The sequence below is a fragment of the Phocoena phocoena genome, chromosome 5, assembly GCF_963924675.1.
Source record: "Phocoena phocoena chromosome 5, mPhoPho1.1, whole genome shotgun sequence".
Taxonomy (NCBI): domain Eukaryota; kingdom Metazoa; phylum Chordata; class Mammalia; order Artiodactyla; family Phocoenidae; genus Phocoena; species Phocoena phocoena.
The window spans coordinates 20,099,325-20,124,347 of record NC_089223.1 but is presented as its reverse complement, the minus strand read 5'-3'; the positions used below and the strand labels follow the sequence as shown (position 1 = coordinate 20,124,347).

The 25,023-nt window shown below is 42.1% G+C and overlaps 1 protein-coding gene across 1 annotated transcript in view; it reads left to right on the top strand.

Annotated features, from left to right (window-relative positions):
* Positions 1-3,375: 3,375 nt before the first annotated feature.
* MANBA (mannosidase beta) overlaps positions 3,376-25,023 on the top strand; it is a 117,575-nt gene continuing 95,927 nt past the window's right edge. Inside the window, exons 1-5 of the mRNA XM_065877569.1 lie at positions 3,376-3,574; positions 10,991-11,085; positions 13,105-13,210; positions 14,011-14,181; positions 16,263-16,386. Coding sequence (XP_065733641.1) covers positions 3,398-3,574; positions 10,991-11,085; positions 13,105-13,210; positions 14,011-14,181; positions 16,263-16,386 — 673 coding nt within the window. The 5' untranslated portion in view covers positions 3,376-3,397. The remainder of the gene's footprint in view (positions 3,575-10,990; positions 11,086-13,104; positions 13,211-14,010; positions 14,182-16,262; positions 16,387-25,023) is intronic.

Here is a 25,023-nt window from a genome sequence, read left to right as displayed (position 1 = left end):
CCTTAGGTAAGGTAAGAAGGCTAGGAGGAACTTCCCTTCTCCCAGGTTAGGCTCTGATAAAATCGTTTCTCTTGAGGGTAGTTCTTGAGAATGCTATCATGTATTTCAAAATGGTTCCTTACCCCCGTCCCTCTGCTGGAAGTATGAGGGAATTGCTCGCAAATCTTCAACGTGAGAGCTGGTAGATCTTCTGGAAACAAAACACAAAGCTGTGGGGAGACCCACTAAGACTGAATTCCGGTGGAGTTTTTGTTTGTTTTAAGATTTATTTATTACTTATTTATTTATTTTTATTTTTGGCTGCGTCGGGTCTTAGTTGCGACACGCGGCATCTTCGTGGAGGCATGCGGGATCTTTTTCATTGCGGCGCCGGGACTTCTCTCTAGTTGAGGTGCACGAGCTCAGTAGTTGCTCCGCGGCATGTGGGATCTTAGTTCCCTGACCAGGGTTGGAACCCGAGTCCCCTGCATTGTAAGGCGGATTCTTTATCACTGGACCACCGGGGAAGTCCCCTGTGGAGTTTTTAAACTCTCAAATTTGTCCGCACTGAGCCTCCAGCCACTCAACAATTAGAGGTTCTTTTGTTTTTATTTTGTGTGAGTTTTTTTTTTTTTTGGCCTTGCGGCATGCGGTCCCCAACCAGGGATCAAACCTGTGCCTCTTGCAGTGGAAATGCAGAGTCTTAACCACTGGGCCGCCGGGGAAGTCCCAGAAATTGGAGTTTAGATTTTCCTTCCCTAGTACTGGTTTTCGCAGAGCTTTCTACTCATGGGTTTCTGCTTTGTTTAAGTTGTGATTCTCTGTATCCACCTGTCTTTTTCTCCAATTTGGGGGACAGCAGTTTGCCCTTTCACCTGAATTTTCTGACAGATCTAACAAAAGCTGTTGATTTTCAGTTTGTTCAGCTTTTTACTTGTTTTTAGGATGGAGTGATGACTTGCAAGCTCCTGACATGACAAAACAGTAACTGGAAGTCTTTTATTTCTTTGACCCATGAATATACATACATACATGTATATGTGTGTGTGTGTATATATATATATATATATATATATATATATATATACTTTATTTTTATTTTTTGGAACAACTTTAGATTAACAGCAAAACTGAATAGAAAATACAGATGTCCCATACACTCCCTGCCCCAACACATGCACAGACTCCCCCATTATCAACATCCCCCACTAGAATGGTACATTTGTTATCATCGATGAACCTACCATCATTATCACCCAAAGTCTGTAGCTTACATTACAGTTCACTCATGGTGTTGTACATTCTATGGGTTTGGACCAATGTATGTTTTCAAAGTGAAGTAATTCAAATGATGTCATACTTGTGTCTTGGAATGAAAGGAGGAATGATAAGTCTCTATTCTTGTTTTTTTAAAAAAAATAGATTCCCTAAAATATTTCTTAATAGAACAACAGAGTATATCCAAACATATTCACAGGAATGAGTTTTCCTTTGACTTGGCTCTGGGATTTATGAAAAAACAAACAAACAAACAAACAAAAACTCTTTGCCACTCTTGCGGCCATAAGTCTTGTTATCAGTTTTGAACAGACTAGGGCTGGCCATTTAATGTCATGAATCAGAGAATATAATTTTTTTTTTTTTTTTTGCGATACGCGGGCCTCTCACTGCTGTGGCCTCTCCCGTTGTGGAGCACAGGCTCTGGACGCGCAGGCTCAGCGGCCATGGCTCACGGGCCCAGCCGCTGCCGCGGCATGTGGGATCTTCCCGGACCGGGGCACGAACCCATGTCCGCTGCATCGGCAGGCGGACTCTCAACCACTGCGCCACCAGGGAAGCCCAGAGAAAATAATTTGAATTGGGAGCTCCGTTCCTATCAAAAGTAAAATGCTCCTGGAGTGAGGAAACCTTTGAACCAGCCAGAGCCTTTCCCCCTTAATATCAATGGGCTCTACTGCAAGGAGTCTATGGGCCAGGAAAGGAGAGTTTGGGTCCTGTCTGCCACTGTCTGACAGGCAAGTCACCTGACTTCTTTGGACCCTGTTCCCTCAGCTTTAAAGCCAGAGGCTTGGGCTGAATAATCCAAATGTCCCTAAAGCCAAGATGCTAGGCTTGTGAAAAATGCTGACTCTGAAAAAATAAAATATTGTCCAGTGTCTACAGATTCAGGCAATTCCAGAGCCATTCTAAGGCAAAACAAAGCTCGGATTTAACGGGGGGAGAACTTCTCTTCAAAGACTTCTGCTTAAATACAGAAATAAGGTAGATAACATCAACACAGTCATACGTTAGTCTATTTTATGCAATGCGAAATTCCCTCTTAACTTCCCAGATCGCAGTTACATCCTATTGCAAAAATGGGACTCAAGTAGACTGCGCCACTATGAGACTTGAAATATACCTGTGGTATTTCTTGGGTACCTAGGCATTGTTAGGAACAGCCAAGTATGTTAACTCATTTTATGCTTATCACAACCCAAAAAAGGAGTACTGTCTCCAATTTTGAGTTCTGGGAACGGGGGTATTAGAGAGTTTGTGGCTTGCCCAAGTCCCACAGCTAGTGAGCGGCAGAGGATTTTAAATTTGCCTGCGCATTAATGCAGGTTTCCGGAATCTCAGGAACCTCCTCCGCAGAGCTTTATAAAACAGAAGGTCGTAGTCCACTAACATCAGGCCAAAGTGCTGTGTTTTCTCTGGGCCGGGCCTTATGTTGCACACTGTACACGGATTTTCTCAGCTCTCACAACAACCGTACGAATTAGGTACTTTAGTACTTATTTATTGTTTGAAGGGCAGACTGTTCTAAGACAAACCTGCAGAGCTGCCGGAGGTGGGCGTTACTCGCGCCGGGCAGACACCTGCAGCACTGATGAGAGTGTGGGGAAACTGGGGGGAACTGAAGTGATGGGGTGTCTTGGTTTTCGGTTCTCTGAAGCAGTGAGGAGCCTCTCTTGCTGTAGTTTCCGCACACTACTGTCTGTCCCTGAGCTCCCCGAGGCTGTGCGCCACTTTGTGTCCAGAGATTGGTGTGTCCCAATTAGCGAGCACGGTTCTCGCCTCCCGTTCCGACGCCGGAGCAGCTGGAATAAGAGCCGAGGAGGACCCAGACCGCAGCGGTCCGAGCCCGGAACCATGCACGAGGTGGCGGCTCCGACACTCGCGACGCCGAGCTTCGGCCAGTTGGCACGACATCCGCGCTCCCAGCTAGCCTGCGGAGCCTGGGGAGCAGCTGAGGTCCTTTCAGCTCAGCTGACCCGGGGGTGTGGCCGAGAGGCGGGGGCGTGGCCGGGAGCTGGGGGCGGGCCCCGGGGCGGGGAGAGCTAGAGCCCGGGCTCCTCCCGAACAGAGGGTAACTTCCGCGGCTCTCCGAAGCGCGAGGCTTCTACCCCCGTGGGTGGGTGAGGTACCGGCCACCGGCATGCTCCTCCGCCTGCTCCTGCTGCTTGCGTTGTGCGGTGCGGGCTCCGCTGCCATGGTGGTCAGCGTCAGCTTGCGGGGAAGCTGGAGGATCCGCAGCGGGAACGGCTCGCTGGAGTTGCCCGCGGAGGTTCCCGGTTGCGTGCACAGCGCCTTGTTCCACCAAAGGCTCATCCAGGTACTGTGTGCGGCCTCCCCGCCGGGAGCCTGCGCCCGCGTCCCCCTCGTGGTGAGAGGGGCCCAGGAACGGCCTGGCAGTCCCCGAGCCCGGGGCTGTTCTCCTCGGTTTGGCACTAACTTCCCCTTTGCGTATTGTGGTCTAGGGGTGGTGGTGGTGAGGGGGTGGGGATGGGGACGCCGAGGCAATGTATCTACTCTTGGCGAAGATCACCGCTGGGGTCCGGGCTAGATGGAGGCTGACCCACGCCCACGCTGAGACAGCAGCAACTCAGGAAAGCGGAGGTCCAGACAGTTCTACTGGGGGTGTTATTGCCATAGTTCTCCAGTGAAGCGTAGATTAGAAAGGACGTGTTGTCACTGACAAAGCCTAAAGCGGGGGATTATTGTTTCAACTACCCGAACACTGCAGAGGACAATAGTCTTTCGCCTAGTAAGGGTTAACTGTATTCATTAATGCCTTAGTTTTTCATTTTCGCTTTTAGGCACCAGGGAGTCAGATTTGGAATTGATGCAGCAGCACATAAGCTGAGGAGAATGAGACCTGCAAGTGTAAGGGTAGGATTGTCAGTGCTAGCGTACAGGCTAAATAATTTTTAATGCTGATTGGGATATGAAGAAAGATGCTGTTTCCTCTCAGGCGTGTGATGTGATGTGATGTGTGTGTCCCAATAGATGCTTCAATTTCTAGACTTCTGGTGGGGGACGTTCTCCTGTTTGGCCGCCTGTGGTTAGAGGTTTGCAAACAGACTGCCACCTCCCACTGCTTTTTCCTTCCATCTGCTGCACATCGTTAATGGCTTTGCTAGGGACAAGATGTACTTGATACGCGGTTTGCATGCATTGTCCCAATCCGCATAACAACTCTAAAGAGTAAGTCTTCTTATCTTCATTTTATGGATGATATGAATTATGGAGCCCAGAGAAGTTAGAGAATTTTCCCAAGATCACACAGCAACTAAGAGTGGCAGAAATGGAGTTATAACCCAGCCTGGCCTGACTACATAGCCTTCTGTACTGTGTGACACTTACCCTGTGTGACACATTGACAAATCATGTGTTTTTAAAGCACTGGAGTTGACTGTCAGGAATATAATTCGAAGTTTACTTAAATGACAGGACAGTCAACTAGGGTTATGCAAAATTTCTGATCTGGTACAATTAGCCTTTTTTCAAAAATGTGTATCAGAAAGGAAGCAAATGTAAATGACACTGACCATGGTCCTGTTTATTTTTTAAGTAAAGAATCCTCAGACTTAAGTATTTGAACTATTTTTAGTTAACAAACTACTTATGACATGGACCAAAGGTGACCTTGGTTACCCCAAGGCTTCACTTACCCATGCTTTGAAAATGCCTGTGTTTCTTTTGCAGGGTTTCTCCTTGCCTCATTTTCCTGATTAAATTAAGGCAATGGGAAATCATTAGTGGCTGTAGTAAATCAGATTACTGTTTCATGTTATAGGGCTACATATCAAGAAACAATGTTTGGTTACTCGTTAATGTGAATGATGTGCTCACAGAAGGAAATAACTGACTTTTCCTCTTGGGAACAATTTACAATATCTGTTAAATCTGTTAATAAATTCTAAGGAAAAGTTTAAGTTTCAGTAAAGGTAGATGTAGTTCTTAAATGGTAGTGGGATGAGAGATGGGGAGCTTTTGGGGATTGGGGAACTCCAGGCCTATTGACAGTAATCATCAAGTATCATTATGGAGTAATGTGATGCTGTTATACTACCTGCTTTATTATACCATCCCTTTTTGGTGTTGACCTAGGAAATACTTTATACTTTAGAGCAGACACTGGTCCAAATACAGTGTTTACATGAGAACTTGAAACATACCTTGCTGAAGTCATTCACCTAATTATCTCGTAAATATTTATTCAGTACCTCCAGTGTGGCAGGCATTATTCCAGGTGCTCGGAATCAAGTGGTGAAGAAAACAAAGTCTTTGTGCCAATAGACATTCTAGTGGAGGAGACAGACAATAAACAGATTAATAGATAATACGGTGACAGCGGGTACACTGAAGAAAAATAAAGCACCTTAAAGGAAGAGAGAGCGAAGGCTTGTTGGGAAAGATTCTATTTTAGAAAAGGTGGTTAAAGATAGCCATTTTGATAAAGATCTTTTGATGAGTTCAGTTTTAAGCGGAAGCGAATTCCCAGCAAAAAGGAAGAAAAGATGGCAGTGAGGAGGGGAGAGCCCTTGAGGCAGGAACATGCTTGATGAGTTCCAGGAATAGTAAGCAGGCCAGGTGGCTGTAGCCCTGTGACCTGGGGGGCAGGTGGATGATTTCAAAGTAGCCATCTGGGGCAGATCATGCAGGGCTTGTAGGCCATTGGGAATAACTTTTGGATTTTATTCTGCAATGATGGGAAGATATTTTTAGCTACATTTTAGTTAGTGTACATCCTTATTCTCTTGGACAAATTTTTAAAAGTGGAATTGTTGATTCAAAAGAGTATACATTTTTTTAGTCTTTTGCTATGTACTTCTAAGTTGTTCTCCATAAAAATTGTACCAGTTTTACACTCCCATCATGACTTTATTGGAGTACTTGTTTTAAGTGCTAGATTTGGATATTATTTAAAAAAATAAAAATAGAAACAATTTACTTTCTAGTGAGGTGGTTAAACACCTTTTTTTTTTGGCGGTATGCGGGCCTCTAGCTGTTGTGGCCTCTCCTGTTGTGGAGCACAGGCTCCGGACGCACAGGCTCAGCGGCCATGGCTCACGGGCCCAGCCGCTCCGCGGCATGTGGGATCTTCCCGGACCGGGGCACGAACCCGTGTCCCCTGCATCGGCAGGCAGACTCTCAACCACTGCGCCACCAGGGAAGCCCTAAACACCTTTTACATGTTTATTTCATGCTTATTGGTGATTTGGGCTTACTTATTCCTGTTTTTTATCTATTTTTCTATTGACTATTCATCTTTTAAAATATAGATTTGTTAGGCCTGTTGTTATATATTTTCAAAAATTTCCCATTTATTAATGATATATTTTGTCATATACATGTTTTAAAGTTTTATATGTTGAAATCTTTTAAGCTTTTTTTCTTTTATGATTGTTTCTGTCTTTGGTATTATGCTTTGGAAGTAATTTCCTCTCTCCCAATTAAATAAATATTTACTTATATTTCCTCCTTTTAGTATTATTATAATTCCTCTTTTGTATCTAAAATTTTGATCCATTTGAGTTTTTTCAAATGGTTAAACAGTTTTCTATATCAAATGATTTGAACAATTTCTCTGTTGTCCACTGATACAAAACATTACTTTTATCATGCACAAAATTCTTATATACTGAATTTTCTTATTCTCTTTTAAAATTCTTTTAAAAAGAGTAATAAATGTTTAATACTGTATTGATGCAGAGAAATATAAAATATAAAGAAGAAGGAAAAAGCTAATAAAAAGCATACTATTAAGCAGAGGTAAAAATTTTCATATATATCTTTCCAGACTTTTCTAAGTATACACAAACAAATATAATAATATAAAGATGAAGTCAGTCCCTGAGATGGTTTTGTAAGCTACTTCTTCATTTAAAATATATGATGAACATCTCTCTGTATCTATAGAACATCTCTCTGTATCTATAAATGTCTATAAATATAGATCTAGAAAAATTTTTGATAACTGCATAGACTCCTTTATAAAGTTTTTCTCACTCAAAATATACACTTAAAAATAGAAGAAAATATATTGTAAATATACACATACACTACTAAAAATGGTAGGTACGAGATGCAATGATCATCTGGTATAAAAGTGTAGGTAGGGGCTTCCCTGGTGGCGCAGTGGTTGAGACTCCACCTGCCGATGCAGGGGACACGGGTTCGTGCCCCGGTCTGGGAAGATCCCACATGCCGCCGAGTGGCTGGGCCTGTGAGCCACGGCCGCTGAGCCTGCGCGTCCGGAGTCTGTGCTCTGCAACGGGAGTGGCCACAGCAGTGAGAGGCCCGCGTACCACACACACACACAAAAGTAGGTAAATATGGCGTGAGGCACTGAAGCACAGTTGGAAAAATGTAGACTTTGGTGTCGGACTGAGTTTGTTTCATGCCTGGATGTACTTCTGCTCCATCATGGGACCTCAGGAAAGACACTGCACCTTTTGGAGCATTAGTTTCTTCCTCTATAGAACGGTATTTACAGCACATCTTTGTTATGAAGATAAGAGTGAATGAGTGCCTATCTTGGAGGCTGATAGAAAGTAAATGGTCAACAAGTGATACTGTTACTGTCTTTAGGGTTCATGGGTTTGCTTATGAACTCAGTCACTTACATGGGTCCTTAGTCGTCAGACGTAATGCTGAACGTAGTCCCGTTTGCTTTAAATAGGACTCAGAATTTTAATATGAGCAAAGGGGATCAGACCACTCTGGAACCAAATTAAGTTGGTTGCTCAGCATTTGCAGTAGTTATTATAAATGTAATCTGAGTCTCTGCAACTTTTAATTTAGGGAGGTAGGCATTTGCCCTTAAAGCAATTTTTCTAAATAAATTTTATTTTTTTGGAGCAATTTTAGGTTCATAACAAAATTGAATGGAAAATACAGACAGTTCCTATGTGTCTCCACACATGCACAGCTGCCCCGCTATCAACACCCCCTACCAGAGTGGTACATTTGTTACCATCAGTGAACCTTACAGTGACACATCATTATCACCAGAAGTCCATAGTTGATGTTACAGCTCATTCTTAGTGTTGTACATTCTATGGATTTTGACACATGTATAATGATATGTAACCACCATCATAGTATCATTCAGAGTAGTTTCACTGCCCTAGAGATCCTTTGTTCTCTGCCTATTCATCCTTCTGTCCTCCTTAATCCCTGGTACCCTCTGATCCTTTTGCTGTCTCCATAGTTTTGCCTTTTCCAGAGCATCATATAGTTGGAATCATACGGTCTGTAGCCTTTTCAGATTGGCTTCTTTTAAGTAAGAGAAAATATTTAACTTCTAAATTCTGTTTGTCTAGAAAAAATTTATCTGAGAAGATTACCCTCTGGAGCTTGACGTGCAGCTTCCTTCAAGGAGCCCGGGGATGGGAAGGAGTCTTGTGCCCCACAAGCCCGATCATCACCCAGCCCTGAGGCTCCGCAGGTTAACATCTTGCAACTGCATCAGCCTTCACACCTTTCTTGTCATGATATTTTTAAATATATTGGATTAAGTCCACAGTGTAGAGTTATAAATAGGGCTGGGTAGAGACACATGGGCAGGTTAATAACTAGGTGCCTCTTCAGACCCGTGTCCTTAAATATTTACTCCATGTTAGTTCAGTGGAGAGGCTGAGTCCTGCGTGTGGGGAAGAGAAGAAAAGGAAGCAAGTGGGCTGGGCCTGGCACACCCCATTTAGCAGAACAAAAGCTCACCATTAACCAGACCTTAAAAGTCAGTTTGGTGATTATTGGTTGTTATTATTATTATTTTTTTTTCGGTACGCGGGCGTCTCACTGTGTGGCCTCTCCCGTTGCGGAGCACAGGCTCCGGACGCGCAGGCTCAGCGGCCATGGCTCACAGGCCCAGCCGCTCCACGGCATGTGGGATCTTCCCGGACCGGGGCACGAACCCATGTCCCCTGCATCGGCAGGCAGACTCTCAACCACTGCGCCACCAGGGAAGCCCTATTGGTTGTTATTAAATCTCGTCAACCACTGACTGCTCCTTTGGTATCTTTTTTTTTTGGCTGCGTTGGGCCTTCGTTGCTGCGCGCAGGCTTTCTCTAGCTGCGGCGAGCGGGGGCTACTCTTCGTTGCGGTGAGCGGGCTTCTCATCGCAGTGGCTTCTCTTGTTGCGGAGCATGGGCTCTAGGTGCGCGGGCTTCAGTAGTTGTGGCACGCGGGCTCAGTAGTTGTGGCGCACGGGCTTAGTTGCTCCGCGGCATGTGGGATCTTCCCGGACCAGGCCTCGAACCCGTATCCCCTGCATCGGCAGGTGGATTCTTAACCACTGGGCCACCAGGGAAGTCCCCCCACCCTCTTCGTATCTTATCAAAATTATTTCTTCCAGGCAGGAGCCGTTTCTGGCTGATGCCTTTCTCTCCATTTTGACACGCACTCCGTGATGTTATAGCGCCCCTTGCGGATTTGTTCTCTGGGCAAGTGCTCAGCTGGTTGTTGCCAGTGGCCAGCCCTTACCTCTGTGGAACTGAGACAAAGTTGGCTTTTCCCTCTCAACGTGGAGTTGCAGTTCCTGAGGCAATCACCCTTGGACCTGTCCCAGTTGGAAGGGAGAAGCCCTCTGAGCCTGTGCTGTGTCCCTCTATGTAGCCGTGGTGTTGTTCACAGACATTAGAACTGAGGAACTTCTCTTACCATTTTCTGTTCCACCTCCTGCCTGGGAGCCCTCATCTGAGAGGTAAAGGGTAGAAAATGAGTAGGAGAAGAAAGACGTAAGGATTATGGAAGGGAGGACTTGGGGCTGGACCCTGAGATGGAAGAGCATCTGTGAACACCCAGCAGGCCAGTTGTCTAGGGCAGAGGGCCAGATACTATTTTAGGCTGCATGGGTCATTTGGTCTGTGTCGTGTCTATTCAACTCTGCTATTGTAGCATGAAAACTGCCGTATGTAATTTACAAAGGAATGGGCCTGGCTGTGCTCCAGTAAAACTTTCTTTATCGACACATGTCCATTCTTAGCTCACTGGCCATACAAAAACAGGCAGTGAGCTGCATTAGGCCTATGGGTTGTAGTTTGCTGACCTAGTCTAGGCTAATACAGGAAACCTGAAGTCTGTAAGTTTGACGGTATCTATTGCTGCCTGTATATTCTCTGCAGAGATCCCTTCTGTGTTCACTTAGTAAAGCTGAGTGAAAAATAACTTTGTAAATGCTGAGTAAATCCAAGGAGTGGGAGTTTTGCTGATCTTTGGGCAATAGAGGAGAAGAAGTGTTCCTCTTGAGGCCAGCTGGGATAGTGGCAGCAAAATGCAAAGTGAGAACCAGAGGGCGGTGAGTGTCTGATGGCTGCGCACCATAAGAAGTGCTGCTGTTCATTCTCTGCTGATACCTTGCAGGTTCTGTGCTTGGTTTTAACAGAGGAAGCCACTCTTCATCTCCACACATGTTCTTTCATAATGAAGCTATGTAATACTTGTATCTCAGAGCTCTTTCATTTCAGGTATTTTGATTGTGTTGGGCTTTTTTTTTTTTTCCGTTTAAAATTATTTTTAGTATTTTTAGTATGCTCATGCCATGGCAACTTTGTCTGAAAGGTAATGGTCTCTTAAACAGATGGAGCTTTAGCTTTGAGGATGGGATGTGTCGGCATATGAAATGCTTTCACTCTTAGGCCAAGAGTTCATTAATTTTTAGGTAATAAATAGCTATCATTGATAGTTTATTTCATTAATTATTTTTGCATATTTAATCACCTACCATAATTTTTATCAACAGGATCCTTACTACAGATTTAATAACCTTAACTACCGGTGGATCGCCTTGGATAACTGGACCTATATCAAGAAATTTAAAATCCCTTTTGACATAAGGTACTTATGTGTGTATATCTATATTTATGTCTATATCTATCTATTCATTTATTATTATTGTTTGAACTTTTGTTCTTTTTCTTTCTGCAATAATCTTTTGTTTAGGTTGCATATCAGAACATTGTCAGACTAAAGCCTGTACTATAAAAGTGAATATATATGATTTATGTTTTGATTTGTGTATGAGGGTGGTGCCACTGATCATTAGTCACAAAATTATGTGTTATTCAATCATTTTTCCAGTGGTTATAATGGAGTCACCTCGACCTAGTCAGTTCTCTTATCTGCCTTTCCTTTTCCCTGCCCTCCCAGTAATCCATAGAGTGTATATATTTACAATATTGTCAAGTAGGATCAGAGATACATCCTTTGTTTGGTGTAGCGTTAACCAGCCACTGAAACTAAGGCATTGGCCTTAGATTATGTCGTGAGGCCACGAGGAAAACCATGGTATAGTTTTCAGTAATGTTCTATGTAGCAGAATGTAACCCAATTGTATCTACCACCATTATTGCTAAATTTAAAAAAAACCCTTTTGTCCCTTTAATATGACCTTTTTTTGGGTAATTATTTACTAGCTTCTTAAAAAAGAAATAAAGCCAGAAAATAGTGCTCAATATCATGGAGTTACTGTGTTCCAGGCTCTTATTTCTAGATAATACTTAAAATATCTCTGATAGGGGGTCCTCTTTCACCTTGAACTCAACATATCCGAAATTTAACCAATTCACTTTCCCACTGAAAGCTTGCTTTATAGTCTAGCAACCTCGTTATTTCTCTTACCGTAATGCCTTCTTCCCAATCTTCCGTGCCCAAGGAGTTTTTGGCTCATCATATCTTTCCTTCATCTCCCTGTATTCGGTCTGTTTCTGAGTCCTGTTAATTTTTGCCTATCATTTCTCTTGGTTCAGCCCCTGCCTCCTCATTTCCAAGTTTCTGCCTTTGCCTAGGCCTTTATTATTCTCCAGTCTTTCGTATGCAGAAACTTAAGATTCATCTTTCCCGAGTTTTGATTTTACCATGACATTCTTGCTTAAGAATGACGGTGTCTTCCTTTCGATTGGCAGATCAAGTTTAATTTTCTCTGCTTGTCTGTGAAAATGCTGCTTACTGTTGCCAATCGTGCACCACTTCCTGCACCTCCATCCCCCATCCCTCTCTCAGCCCTAGGCAACCACTAATTTATTTTTTATTTCTGTGGATTTGTTTTTTGTGGAAATCTCAAAGAAATGGAATTATACAATATGTGGTCCTTTGTGACTGGCTTCTTTCACTTAGCATGATGTTTTCAAGCTCATCCGTGTTGTCATATTCACCAGTACTTCATTTCTTTTTGTTGCTGAGTGCTGTTTTATTGTATGGGTATACATTTTATTTATTTTGTTCTTCTTTAAACTCTTCTTCTTGAAGTCTTTCCTTATGACATAAACTCTGATAGCACTTGTAGTCTATCCAACAAGACTGTACCACAAAGTAGAAGAGATTGAAAGCTTTCTCTTTGTTTCCTGTGTTTTAGGCTTCAATGCTAATCAGATTGCAGATTCCTTAAATTCAGAGACTGTTTTAGTTCCCTGTAAGGCTTAGCAGAGTGCTGGGCACATAATGTTTACTCACAGATACTTGTTCCTTGGTTAATGCGTTCTCTTAGTGTTAGTAAATATAATAGTTTGTGACAATGTTTTATGTCTGTTATTTAACTTGGTTCTTATAAGAATTTGTGAAGTTCTAGGAAACAAGTCAATGCATGGAAGTTAGAAGTCATGCTCATGATTTTATGGTGATTGAGATATTTTGAAGAAAGTTAAACTGGATCTGAGATATTTTGAAGAAAGTTAAACTGGATCACTCAACATAAAAATGTATTAAAGCAATATTTCTGAAAATTTCATTGCAAAATCCCTTCTAAGAATGTATATTTTCTGTGAAATATTTATTCCTTTCATTCTTAACTAATAAAAAAAGGCTAATTATCTAAGTTAATGTTCTATACATCTTGTTTTAAAAATCTTCTTTTTTTAGCAAGTGGCATAAAGTAAAGTTGGTTTTTGAAGGCATCGATACAGTTGCAGTAGTCCTGCTCAATAATATTCCTGTTGGTGAAACAGACAACATGTTCAGAAGCTATGTAAGTACATAATGACATCAGGTTAAAAAGAACCACTTGTATGTATTTGGGTTCATTGTTATCATGAGTGGCAAGTACAGGTCCTTGGATGCACTGGGTAAGTTACTTTATCTCTCAGTTGCCATATTTGTAGAATGATGAAGACACTCAAACCCTATGGAACTATTGTGAGGATATAATGAGCTAATTATATAAAGTGATCAGTATTAGTTTTTGGCACATAGGCAATGTTTGACAAATGCTGTTCCCTTCTCTGTTAATTTGGTAATCCAGAGTTTCATGGGAAATGACAGTTGACAAACCATTTTAAAAGAAAATGTTCCTTCCTTTCTGGAACAGTTACCTTAAGAGATTGTATCCTGATCTCCCTTCCCTTTCAAGGGTAGACTTATCAAAACGAAAATAACTTATGACTTAGAAATACATACTGTGCATAGCGGAGAGTCAGGTTATCACGAAGTGTCTAGGAAATCCTTGGCGATTCAAAGCCATGTGTGAATAGCCAGAGCAGACATTCCAGGGCTAAAGATAGTCTCTGCTTGCTCTGTTTGCCTAGAACCATCATCTGTCAGTAAAAATAGCAGGAGAAAACCTAGAAATCTATGTTTGCGTAGGAGAATGTGATCAGTTATAACTAAAAGTAGGCAACTAAGTTATACTATTTTGGAGAAGTGCTTTCTCCTGCCAAAAGGCTAAACCTAAAGATTTCAATTATTTTATGCATCTTTCATGCATTCTGCCTATATCTAAAATTTTACACAGGAGGCTACTTTCACATTTGTTCTTTCCCTTTAATTTAGAGCTTTGATATTACACATGTGGTCCAAGCAGTAAACATCCTTGAGGTGCATTTCCAGTCACCAGTGATATATGCGGACCAGAGGAGTAAAGTTCACACTCACTACAGCGTGCCCCCCAACTGCCCTCCGCGTGTGCAGGATGGCGAATGCCATGTCAACTTTATTCGCAAGGTAACAGTCTCGCAATGGAGGGGCTTTAGCCTTGAGGATGGGATGAGGGCATATGAAATGCTTGTTTGAAGACTCCAGTTGTATTTCAGAAGTTGGGCATCTCTTTCCTGCCCCCTTAGTGGGATTTAAAAATTAGAAATAAGAACCAGGGCTTCCCTTGTGGTGCAGTGGTTGGGGGTCCGTCTGCCGATGCAGGGGACGCGGGTTCGTGCCCCAGTCTGGGAGGATCCCACATGCTGCGGAGCGGCTGGGCTCGTGAGCCATGGCCGCTGAGCCTGTGCGTCCGGAGCCTGTGCTCCGCAGCGGGAGGGGCCACAACGGTGAGAGGCCTGCGTACGGCAAAAAAAAAAAAAAAAAAAAAAAAAAGAAATAAGAACCAAAAGTTACAAGAATTTTTGTAGAGAGCTTGTCTTTCTAGGTTTCCTTCTTGAGGAGTGCTTCAGAACTTAGATAACGTTGGAAAAAGAAGAAAGATAGGTGACTGATAACGTACCTTTACAATTTTTTTTTTTTTTTTGACTGTGCCACGGTGCTTGCAGGGATCTTAATTCCCTGACCAGGGATTGAACCCATGCCCCCTGCAGTGGAAGCGCGGAGTCCTAACCAGTGAACCACCAGGGAATTCCCCCTTTACAATTTTTTTAAAAAACCACCTGGGTTTATCAAACTTTTCACCAGACTGTAGGGTTCATGTTTATGAGTGATTCTTATTACTAGCCTTCTGCAACTGTGCCCCGGTTGAACTGATTGGTTTTGGGCTGTAAGTTCAGAAACCAGGATTTCTGAATTCATACTGGAGGAAATAGGAGTTGGCAAGAAACTCTAGTTAGAGTTTCTTAAACTGTTGTATCTTTATCTTTCAATATGTTTCTTCATCCTTTATAGTTATTACATTTAAATGTGATAGTGGGTGCAGAGATATTTGGGAGAAATTTAAAGAGCGACTATTGTGTTGCTTCAGTGTAATATGCTTTTGAAGAATAAATGTACATAATTAGATTTTATGGTCTTAGAACATTTCTGCCAAATTTAACTATGTTTCCTAGGTTGATAGATTAGTTATTTTTTTAGTTATCTATTGCTGTGTAACAATTATACCAAAACTTATCAGCTTAAAACAACATTTATTATCACAGTTTCTGTCAGTCAGGAATGCAGGTGTGGCTTAGCTGGGTACCTCTGGCTCAAGGTCACTCATGAGGTTACTGGCAAGCTGTGGACCAGGGCTGCAGTCACCTTAAGCCTGGATGAGGCCTACCTCAGCTCACCCATGTGGTTATTGGCAGGCCTCAGATGGGCTTCCAGGCTCACTCATGTGGGCCTCTCTACAGAGCTGCCTTACAGCATGGCAGCTGACTTCCCCCTTGGCCAAGAGAGAGCTGACAGAGCACCCAAAACAGAAGGTGCACTCTTTAATAACCTAATTTTGGACATGCTCTCACTGCCGTTGTATTCTGTTGGTTAGAAGTGATTCATTAGGTCTAATCTGTACTCAAGGGGAGCGGATTACTCAAGGACCTGAATACCAGGAGAGGATCATTTTGGGTCATTTTAGATGCTGTATATGGGACACACACGCTATTATGGACTTAATTCTGTGCCCCCCAAATTTGTATATTAAAGTCCTAACCCTCAGTAAGGTCAAAATATCACTCTATTTGGAGATGAGGTCTTTAAAGAGGTGATTCAGTTAAATGAGACCGTTAGGATTACTGCGATCCAGTATGGTTGATGTCCTTATAAGAAGAGGAAATTTGGACAACAGAGGGAGACACTAGGGGCGTGTGTGTGTGTGTGTGTGTGTGTATACAAAAGGCTATGTGAGGGCACAGTGAGAAGGTGGCCATCTGTAAGCCCAGGAAACCAAACCTGCCAACACCTTGATCTTGGACTTCCCAGCCTCCAGAGCTATGCGAAAGTTAATTTCTATTGTTTAAGTCACCCGGTTTGTGGTATTTTGTTACGGCAGCCCTAGCAAACTAGTACACATGTACATAATATTTTAAAAGAAAAAGGTTTTCATAATGTTTAAGTTTCATGGTAATTAGAATCGATCTTCTTTTTTTCCCTTAAAATTGCAGGCACAGTGTTCCTTTAGTTGGGACTGGGGGCCTTCCTTTCCTACCCAGGGCATCTGGAAAGATGTTAGAATTGAAGCCTATAATATTTGTCATCTGAACTACTTCACATTTACCCCCATATATGGTAAGCTAAGGGCTGTGATTTCTTGTTTTTCTTTTTTGAGCCTCCTCTATGTTATAAAAATTGGGTTTATAATTTGAATATATATATAGTTGGCCCTTGAACAACATGGGTTTGAACTGTGTGGGTCCACTTATGTGTGGATTGTTTTCAACAAATACTACAGTACTACATGATCCGAGGTCTGTCGAATCCATTGATTCAGAACTGTGGATGTGGAGGGCTGACTTGGAGCATCAGTGGATTTTGGTATCTCCAGCAGGTCCTGGAAGCAATCTGCTGTGGATACCGAGGGACAACTGTACTTTTCAGAGACTTATTTAAAAAAAAAATTGATGGCACATTAAATTTAGAAAAGTGAAAAATATGTACAAACTGATTTGTCATGAAAATTTTTAAAAAATTAATTTATTTATTTTTGGCTGTGTTGGGTCTTTGTTGCTGCGCGCGGGCTTTCTCTAGTTGTGGCGAGCGGAGGCTGCCCTATGTTGTGGTGCGCCGGCTTCTCATTGCGGTGGCTTCTCTTGTTGCGGAGCACGGGCTCTAGGCGCGCAGGCTTCAGTAGTTGTGGCGCACGGGCTTAGTTGCTCCGCGGCATGTGGGATCTCCCTGGACCAGGGCATGAACCTGTGTCCCCTGCATTGGCAGGCGGATTCTTAACCACTGCGCCACCAAGGAAGTCCCTGTCATGAAAATTTACTGTATAAAGCAGTTAAGTAGGTGGGTACCTACATTTTAACATATTCTGAAAAATAAAAAATGAGAGGAGGAAAGAAAGAAAGAGAAGAAAGGAAAGAGGGAGGGAGGGAAGGAAGGAAGCTCTGTTCTCCCAAGCTGTTTCTTAAAAGAATTTGGGCTGCTGGCTTGCACTCCTTTTTGCTGCCCCTGTAGTCACTTTCAAAACTCCATGGTGCTGAGCTCTTGGTTTGCTTAAATCATTGGGCTGACTTTCTGTCACTGCACATTTTCTCCTCTGAAGGCCATGACATACCAGCCTTGTTAAGAGTTGAACATAAACTGGAAGACAGACAAGGCATTAAAGAAGCTCTTATAAGGTAAAGAATACTACTTTTTCAGTTGAAAGGAGCATTAAAGAAAACCTCAGAAATCTCACAGATGTCAATGAATTGGTTAAAAACTGGTCAAATATTTGTTGAGTTCTTTGCCCAGTACTGTGTGTATTTGGCATAGAAAAGAAGTATAATGTGTTTACTTATCCCTGCAAGTTGGTTGAGGTGGGGAGAGGAGGTATAAACAATTATCAAGCCAAACTAAATTGTGTCATAGTCTTTGGGATGGCAGCCCCAGTAGTTCAGAAAACCAGAGATCAAAGGATTTGAGAAGTTAGGGAAATCAGGGTGAAGGTGGAGGCAAATGGGATTTTAAATGATAACTCATAATGCTCAGTCCAGTTCCATGCAGGCCTAAGTAGATGAAGTCTGTAAGCAAGTATGTGGTGTGTCCATACAAGAGTTCTGTTGTCTTTAGGGCCCTGGTGACCCTAGATTGCTCTTCGATGGAGCCAGATCTGTGTTTTCTAAAGGCAGAAGACAAAAGCATATCAGAGACAGTTGATAATTGAGGAAGTTATTAGGTGCTGCTGGCATTTTTTTAAAAATAAATTTATTTATTTATTTTTGGCTATGTTGGGTCTTCGTTTCTGTGCGAGGGCTTTCTCTAGCTGCGGCAAGCAGGGGCCACTCTTTATTGCGGTGCGCGGGCCTCTCACTATTGCAGCCTCTCTTGTTGCGGAGCACAGGCTCCAGACGCGCAGGCTCAGTAGTTGTGGCTCATGGGCCTAGTTGCTCCGTGGCATGTGGGATCTTCCCAGACCAGGGCTCGAACCCGTGTCCCCTGCATTGGCAGGCAGATTCTCAACCACTGCGCCACCAGGGAAGCCCGCTGCTGGCATTTTTAAATGCCTAAAAGGCATTGGAAGATCTAATGTAAATTGCACATATAAATGTGGCTGTTTAGAGCTTTCTAGTTTAGTGTTTCTCAAACTTTTCTTCGGAGGCTCCACCCGAATTGAGCCTTGCTATGAAATCAAATACATAATGGTTCACTCCCCCCCATCCCCACCCATAATTTTTCTCAGGTGTATATAATGAAACCTACTGTAAGAAGGGGTCTGATTTTGCCAAACGTTATTTATTTAATAGTTTTGAAGTTTAATCAGTGTTTTAGGTGGTTAGCAAAAAGTGCTATGAGTTCCAGGTATCCTGATATCTGAAAAAATTTGAATAACACTGCTCTAGTTTAATTTAAAATTTTGAATATGAAGCTAAACATTTCTTCCTGAGTATGAGTCATTAGGGTTCAGTTTATTCACCATTAGTGACTGAGTGAATTTTATTTGAATTCAGTCAATATAAGTGATGCTTAAAATTTAATTTAGACTTGGTGTAATCAGTTATCCATATCAACTACATTTTTGATGTTTTATGACTACAATATATTTTGTACTTAACATAGGGAAAAATATCTTTCCTGTTCAGAAGATGTGTCCTGTGCATATTAAGCAGTAATTCTTATATTTTTGATTAATTTTATAGATTTCAGTTTGGTTACTTGATGTAATAGAGAAAATTGAAGCATAAACTTATGAAAGCATTAGGAGAGGAACTTCCTTTAGGATTTTTTCAGAATTTTTTTTTTCAGTTTGTATTTGGAAGATAGCAATCATTACTGAAATCAATAGAAACTTAGAAGTTGAAAATAATAGAGAATAAACGAATATATTCTGGATACTTTTTGCATTTATTTGGTACACAGTTTGAGGCAGGCATTGAGAGTTACTAAACAATTTTTAAAAGGATTAGTTCATAATCAAAAGTAGATACATGTAATTTTTATTTTAAATCAAATACTGTATTCATTTTTAAGATTTAAGTGTGAAATGAGGTTAGTCAAAACTAATGCAAGCAGTGGCTAATCTCTGTATAATAGTACTACAGATAGTTTGTATTTTATTCTTCTAGATTTTTATATTGAGCCTATATTGTCTCTATAATAAGGGAAGAAAGCAGTTAAACTAATCTAGTACCTAGTAATTTCAGCCAGCTTATTATGAAAGGCTAAACTACTTTGACTTTGTGGCACTTTCTGCTTTCTGCCTATTGGGGCTAGAAGAAAGTAACCTTTTTGCTTTTCCAAATGTTTAATTTATTCCTTAATTTAAAATTAGTGAGTTTAACCCTAAAGACCAAATGACCAACCATAGTTCCCCAGTTTAATTGTATAAAATATAACAGAAAAAAGGCTGTTAGGCTTTTAAAAACTAGCTTGAAATTTTTGTGAATTAATTTGCTTTATGTATATATATATATTTTTTCTTTTCTGCCTTCTTAATCCTTAGCATAGTGGTTTCTAAACTTTTGTACTTTTGAATATCCTTTGGTCATTTGTTTGATTTTGCCCTAACCTCAGCTTCCTAAATGATTTTCACATATTCTTAATATTTAAGGTAATAAAAGCAAATTTATATTTGGAAAAAATACTGAGGTCAAAGGGAAACAAGAGTTACTCTCATTATCTCTTAGGCTCTTGCCATTTATCTGGGTTTTGAGAGATACCAACTTATTGATGTGACTTTCTCTAAAACGTCATTAGAAAATATTTATTTGAATGTCTGTATGTGTGTGTGTGAGAGAGAGATAGACATATATTCATTTATTGATCATCTCCATGCTAAGTCTTTCATATTTGTAATCTGATGTAAATTGTTCATATTAGGCCCTAAAATTTGTTAGGGAGGGATGGTTGTCTAGTTTTATGAACTTTTCTTAAGGTTACATAGACATATTAAGTCCAAATATATAACAAGTATGTTCTGATAAAACACTGCATTGTTTAATCTTCTGTTACCGCAGTTAGAAAGAAATAAAACAGAGATGTTCTTCAACATGGAAGTCTTCCTGTTGAGCTGAGGTGAGCTGTGGATCTTTGACCTGTGCTTGGGCAATGCCATTCCTCGGAGATGCTGCCTTCCCGACCGTATCCACATTTACTTGCTGCCTTAGCCTAAAGCACCCCGTCTCTTCATTCTTGAAGACATAGCCTTTGAGTTGGAAGAGTGGGCCTAGCTCCTAGCTAGACCCTAGCCTGTCCAACAGTGGCCTTTATTGAAGGCTTACAGCTTAATATAGAGAATATAATATTACAACGTAGCAGATTTGTCAGTCTTGCTTAGTGCCTTGTTTATTGCATTCCTTTTTGAATGCAAGCATGCATTCACTTTTTTCTTACATTCATTTTGAATCACTTTTTCATTACCCATAAAATGATGGTATTCACCCTCGAAAATGTGTTTATGGGTAGGTAGGTTGCTTGAATAATCTCTGAGTAGCTGCCTTGTTGTGTAAGTCGATTTTTTTTTCTCTAGAACTTATCAATTTATGTTGTTTGGTGGGGGGTGGTGGTGGTGGGATTTTGCTTTGTGTCTGTTTTGTTTTGATTTCATCTTTGAGGAATTTGTCCTGCTGAATAGGCAAGGAGATCTTGCTGCTTGAGAAAGAAGGGGAAAACAGCTGTTGTAACTAACTATAAGCCTGCTTTTCTGGCTATTGCAAGCTGTTAGCTCTTTGAAAAGCAGCTACTGTAGCCTGTCCTCTAATTCTGGCAGGAGCTTGGGGATGTATCCTATGTTTGAATTTCAGCATTCTGTGGCTCGTTGTCATTGCTGTTCCTTCAGATGCACAAGGCTATCTCTTCATTGCAGCTTTGCATCGCCTATGAAAGATGCAAGATGAAGCGAGCAGGTAGGAGGAGGAGCTGGGAGGAGCTCAGTAGGGCTAATCAGGGCAGCCATGTTTGAATAGCTTGCCCCCCCAGTGAGAGGAAGCATCTTTTACATCTTACATGAGCAGTCCACTGACGTTTGCAGATCCATCCCATGCTGACCTGAGTGTGCTTCCATGTCCCTGCTGGTTCTTAGCCCTTCCAAATGCCATCCTGTATTCTTTTTTTTTTTTTTTTTTTTTTTTTTTGCGGTACGCGGGCCTCTCACTGCCACGGCCTCTCCCGTTGTGGAGCCTGTGCTCTGGACGCGCAGGCTCAGCGGCCATGGCTCACGGGCCCAGCCGCTCCGCGGCATGTGGGATCTTCCCGGACCGGGGCACGAACCCGCGTCCCCTGCATCGGCAGGCAGACTCTCAACCACTGCGCCACCAGGGAAGCCCCATCCTGTATTCTTAACTGTGACCTTCGGGTATATTTTGTTTCTTTAAGTAGATTCAACATCTTTGCTCTTTGCGATTGGGGTATAATTTATAGTGCTTGTCAAGTTTCACAGACAGTAATTATTCAAGAAATATATTTCCACTGTTTGGCAGAAATGCTCACATAACTGTTGTCATGCCTTTGTCAGGTAGCTTAGGTTACAAAGATAGTGTTTTGACAAATGGAGGAACTGTGGCACCATGTAATTATGCATTTAGTGGAAGGTCAGACACATTCTTTATGTTTGTAGATTTCAGTGTTTTTTCTTTTTTAGAAAGACACTCATATTAAGAGACTAATATTTTATGGTTACAGTCCCTTCAAATGCTTTGTTTCACATTATACGTATTTGCTATTAGGACTTAGGATTCTGAAGGACAAAAAGCACCTTTGCTTTTGGTCTTCCTCATTATTCATATGCAAATTTCAATCTCTGCGCGCCTGCTAGTGTCTTTCTTTTTGATAGGCGCCTCTGTGGGAGATGCGTGGAAGGTAGAGAGCACTGGAGTTAGGAAACCTGGGCCCTTGCCCTGTCCACTGGCTCGGGAGCTTTGAGCTAGTTCTGCAGTCAAGGGCCTCAAATACCACAACTAAAACTAACTAGGAGATGGCCAAGTTTCTTTTGCCTCTAACATTCCACAGTTCTTTCCCGGTGTTTGTAAATTACAGCACTCATTACAGCCTAGTGAGGGTGTAAGTGTGGAAGAACCAGTTTTTTTTGAAGCTAGATATATGATTAAATGAAGGTACTGATATTTGAGGCTTAATTACAATCAGTTAAAGCAAGGCTTAAGGTGTAGTTTGAGAGTAACTCTTTCTGTAGTTATGGACACACTTGAATTAATGTAATTCATCCGTCTTCTTATTTTTCTACCTCCATGTCTTCCTATACGTTTTTTTTTTTTTCTCTTAGACAACCGAATAAAGCTGTTTTTTGTTTTTTTTAAATTTTTATCCTGACCACATCTTGACAAAGAAGTGGACTATATGGGACTATAAAAGGAGCTGGCACATTTTAGAAGGTTTTAAAAGTTAATGTACTGGGACTTCCCTGGTGGTCCAGTGGTTAAGAATCCACCTTCCAATGCAGGGGACGCGGGCTTGATCCCTAGTAGGGATCCCACATGCCACGGGGCAACTAAGCCCCTGTGCTGCAACTACCGAGCCCGCGTGCTGTAGAGCCTGCATGCCACAACTAGAGAGAACCCTGCATGCCGCAACAAAAGATCCCGCACACTGCGACGAAGATCCCGTGTGCCGCAACAAAGACCCGACACAGCCAAATAAATTTAAAAAAAAAAAAAAAAGGTTAAATGTGTTGGCCACATCTACACAAATTGGAGTTCGTCCTGAAGATTGTTTGCATGAAGAAGCAGCACACGTTCATCTGGGCTGTGAGGCTGGTTACCCTTCCTACAAATTCCCATCCGAGTCAAACTCATGGTGATTTGTTTGTTTGTTTTTGAAGAAACCTCACTGAATCAGCTTTGGAAGAATCTGAAAACGAGTCAATGGCCAGAACCACATTCTCTGCCATGCCCTGGGTTGCCCACCTGGTTGAGGTTAAATGGAACAGACCATAGACTGTAGTGTATTCTGCAGGGAGCAGGGCATCAACTAGGACATCGCTGAGGCTCCAGGCCAGGGAAGGCCTCAAGTTGTAGAGAGAGCTCATCAGCTTGCTCTCCACCCTGTTTTGATAAGGAGTTCCTGTCCTGTTTGGGCCCAGGGTTGATTAGTCAGGGTGAGGAAGGATGCAAAACTTGGTGTCATTGAGAGGGAGACCTGGGAGGGGATTTTAAGTCATTTAGTAAACTTTCTTCTTTCTTATCCCATCCCTGGTACTTTGTCCATTTTTGAAATGATCTTGCATTCCACTTCAGGAGAGCTGGGGGTGATAAGTATTCTTTAGGAAAGGATAACTTGTTAGTGCTGGAAGAGATATGCTGGGAAGCTACATTCTAGAAATGGGTCTTGATTTATAAGGGGGAGCTCTCCTTAACTAGAAATAAAATTATACATTTTAAAATTAGCCAGTGAAAAGAAGTGACCAGGTAATACCAGGAAAATTATTATTTAAGACTCTCAGTATGCTCTGTGAACCTAAACTACTGAAATTCTCCATGGAATTCTCCTCCTGGAAGGAAGCGTTGTACTTCATTTGGAAGAAGAAAAGAGTGCAAAATATGTTGTTGTAGGGTATTTGGTAATGACACGATAGGCTTGTAAATCCTCATGTTGGGTTTTTAATTCCTCAGCTTTAGTTTTTTCATTTAGTGGCACCCGAGGGAGTTAACAGGATGAGCTCCAGAGGGGTGCCGATTTACTTTAGAACCTTCCATGTTAGAAGCAATAGAAACTGGACAATTTTGCCAGTAACCTTTGGGAATTACTCTGTTTGTCTTCCTTCTGGAGGCCCTTACAAGCAGCTGATTCTCTGCTGAAGAAGTGATAGGAAACGGCCAAGGAGCCTGCCTTTTTAAAAAAAATTCTGGCTACGCTGCGTGGCATGTGGGATCTTAGTTCCCTGACCAGGGATCAAACCCGTGCCACCTGCATTGGAAGGCGGAATCTTAACCACTGGACCACCAGGGAAGTCCCAGGGAGTGTGCTTGAACTTGGTGGTTATTGGTTGGTAGGAGAGGCCTAGAGGGCAGAACTAAAATCTCTAGATGGAAATGAGAGAAAAGTGGATTTCACATCAGTGTAGAGGACGACTTTCCAATAGTGAAGGCTAGCAGAAAGGGAGGCAGAGGTTTTTGTCATTATATTAAAGGTATTAAAGACAGATTAGAATGGCCTTTCAGGGGCAATATATTAGGGTAGAGATCAGCAAACTTTTTCTGTAAAGGGTCAGCTAGTGAGCATTTTCGCTTTTTGGGCCACATGGCCTTTGTTGCAGTTAAGCAACTCTGCCTTTGTAGCATGAAGGCGACCGAAGACAATACGTAAAATGTGGGCATGGCTGCTGTCCGGCCTGCTGGGCTGCCATGATGAAATACCAAAGACTGGTCGGCTTCAGCCACAGAAATTGACTTCTCACAGTGCTGGAAGCTGGGAAGTCCAAGATGAAGGTGCCGGCTGATTTGCTTTGTGTTGAGGGCCTGCTTCCTGGCTTGTAGATGGCCAGCTTTCTAGTTGTGTCCTCGCATGGTTGGGGGCTGAGGGGGTGTGCGGGGAGAGAGAGAGAAAGAAAGAAATGGATCTCTTCCTCTTCTTATAAGGCTACTATCCTATCAGAATAGGACCCCACCCTTATGAACTCATTTAACCTAATTACCTCCTAAAAAAACCCTTTCTCCAGATGGAATCACATTAGGGGTTAGGGCTTCAACATATGAATTTTTGGGGGAATGATACAATTCAGTCCATAGCAGCTGTGTTCCAATAAAATTTTATTTATAAAAATAGGAGGTGGTC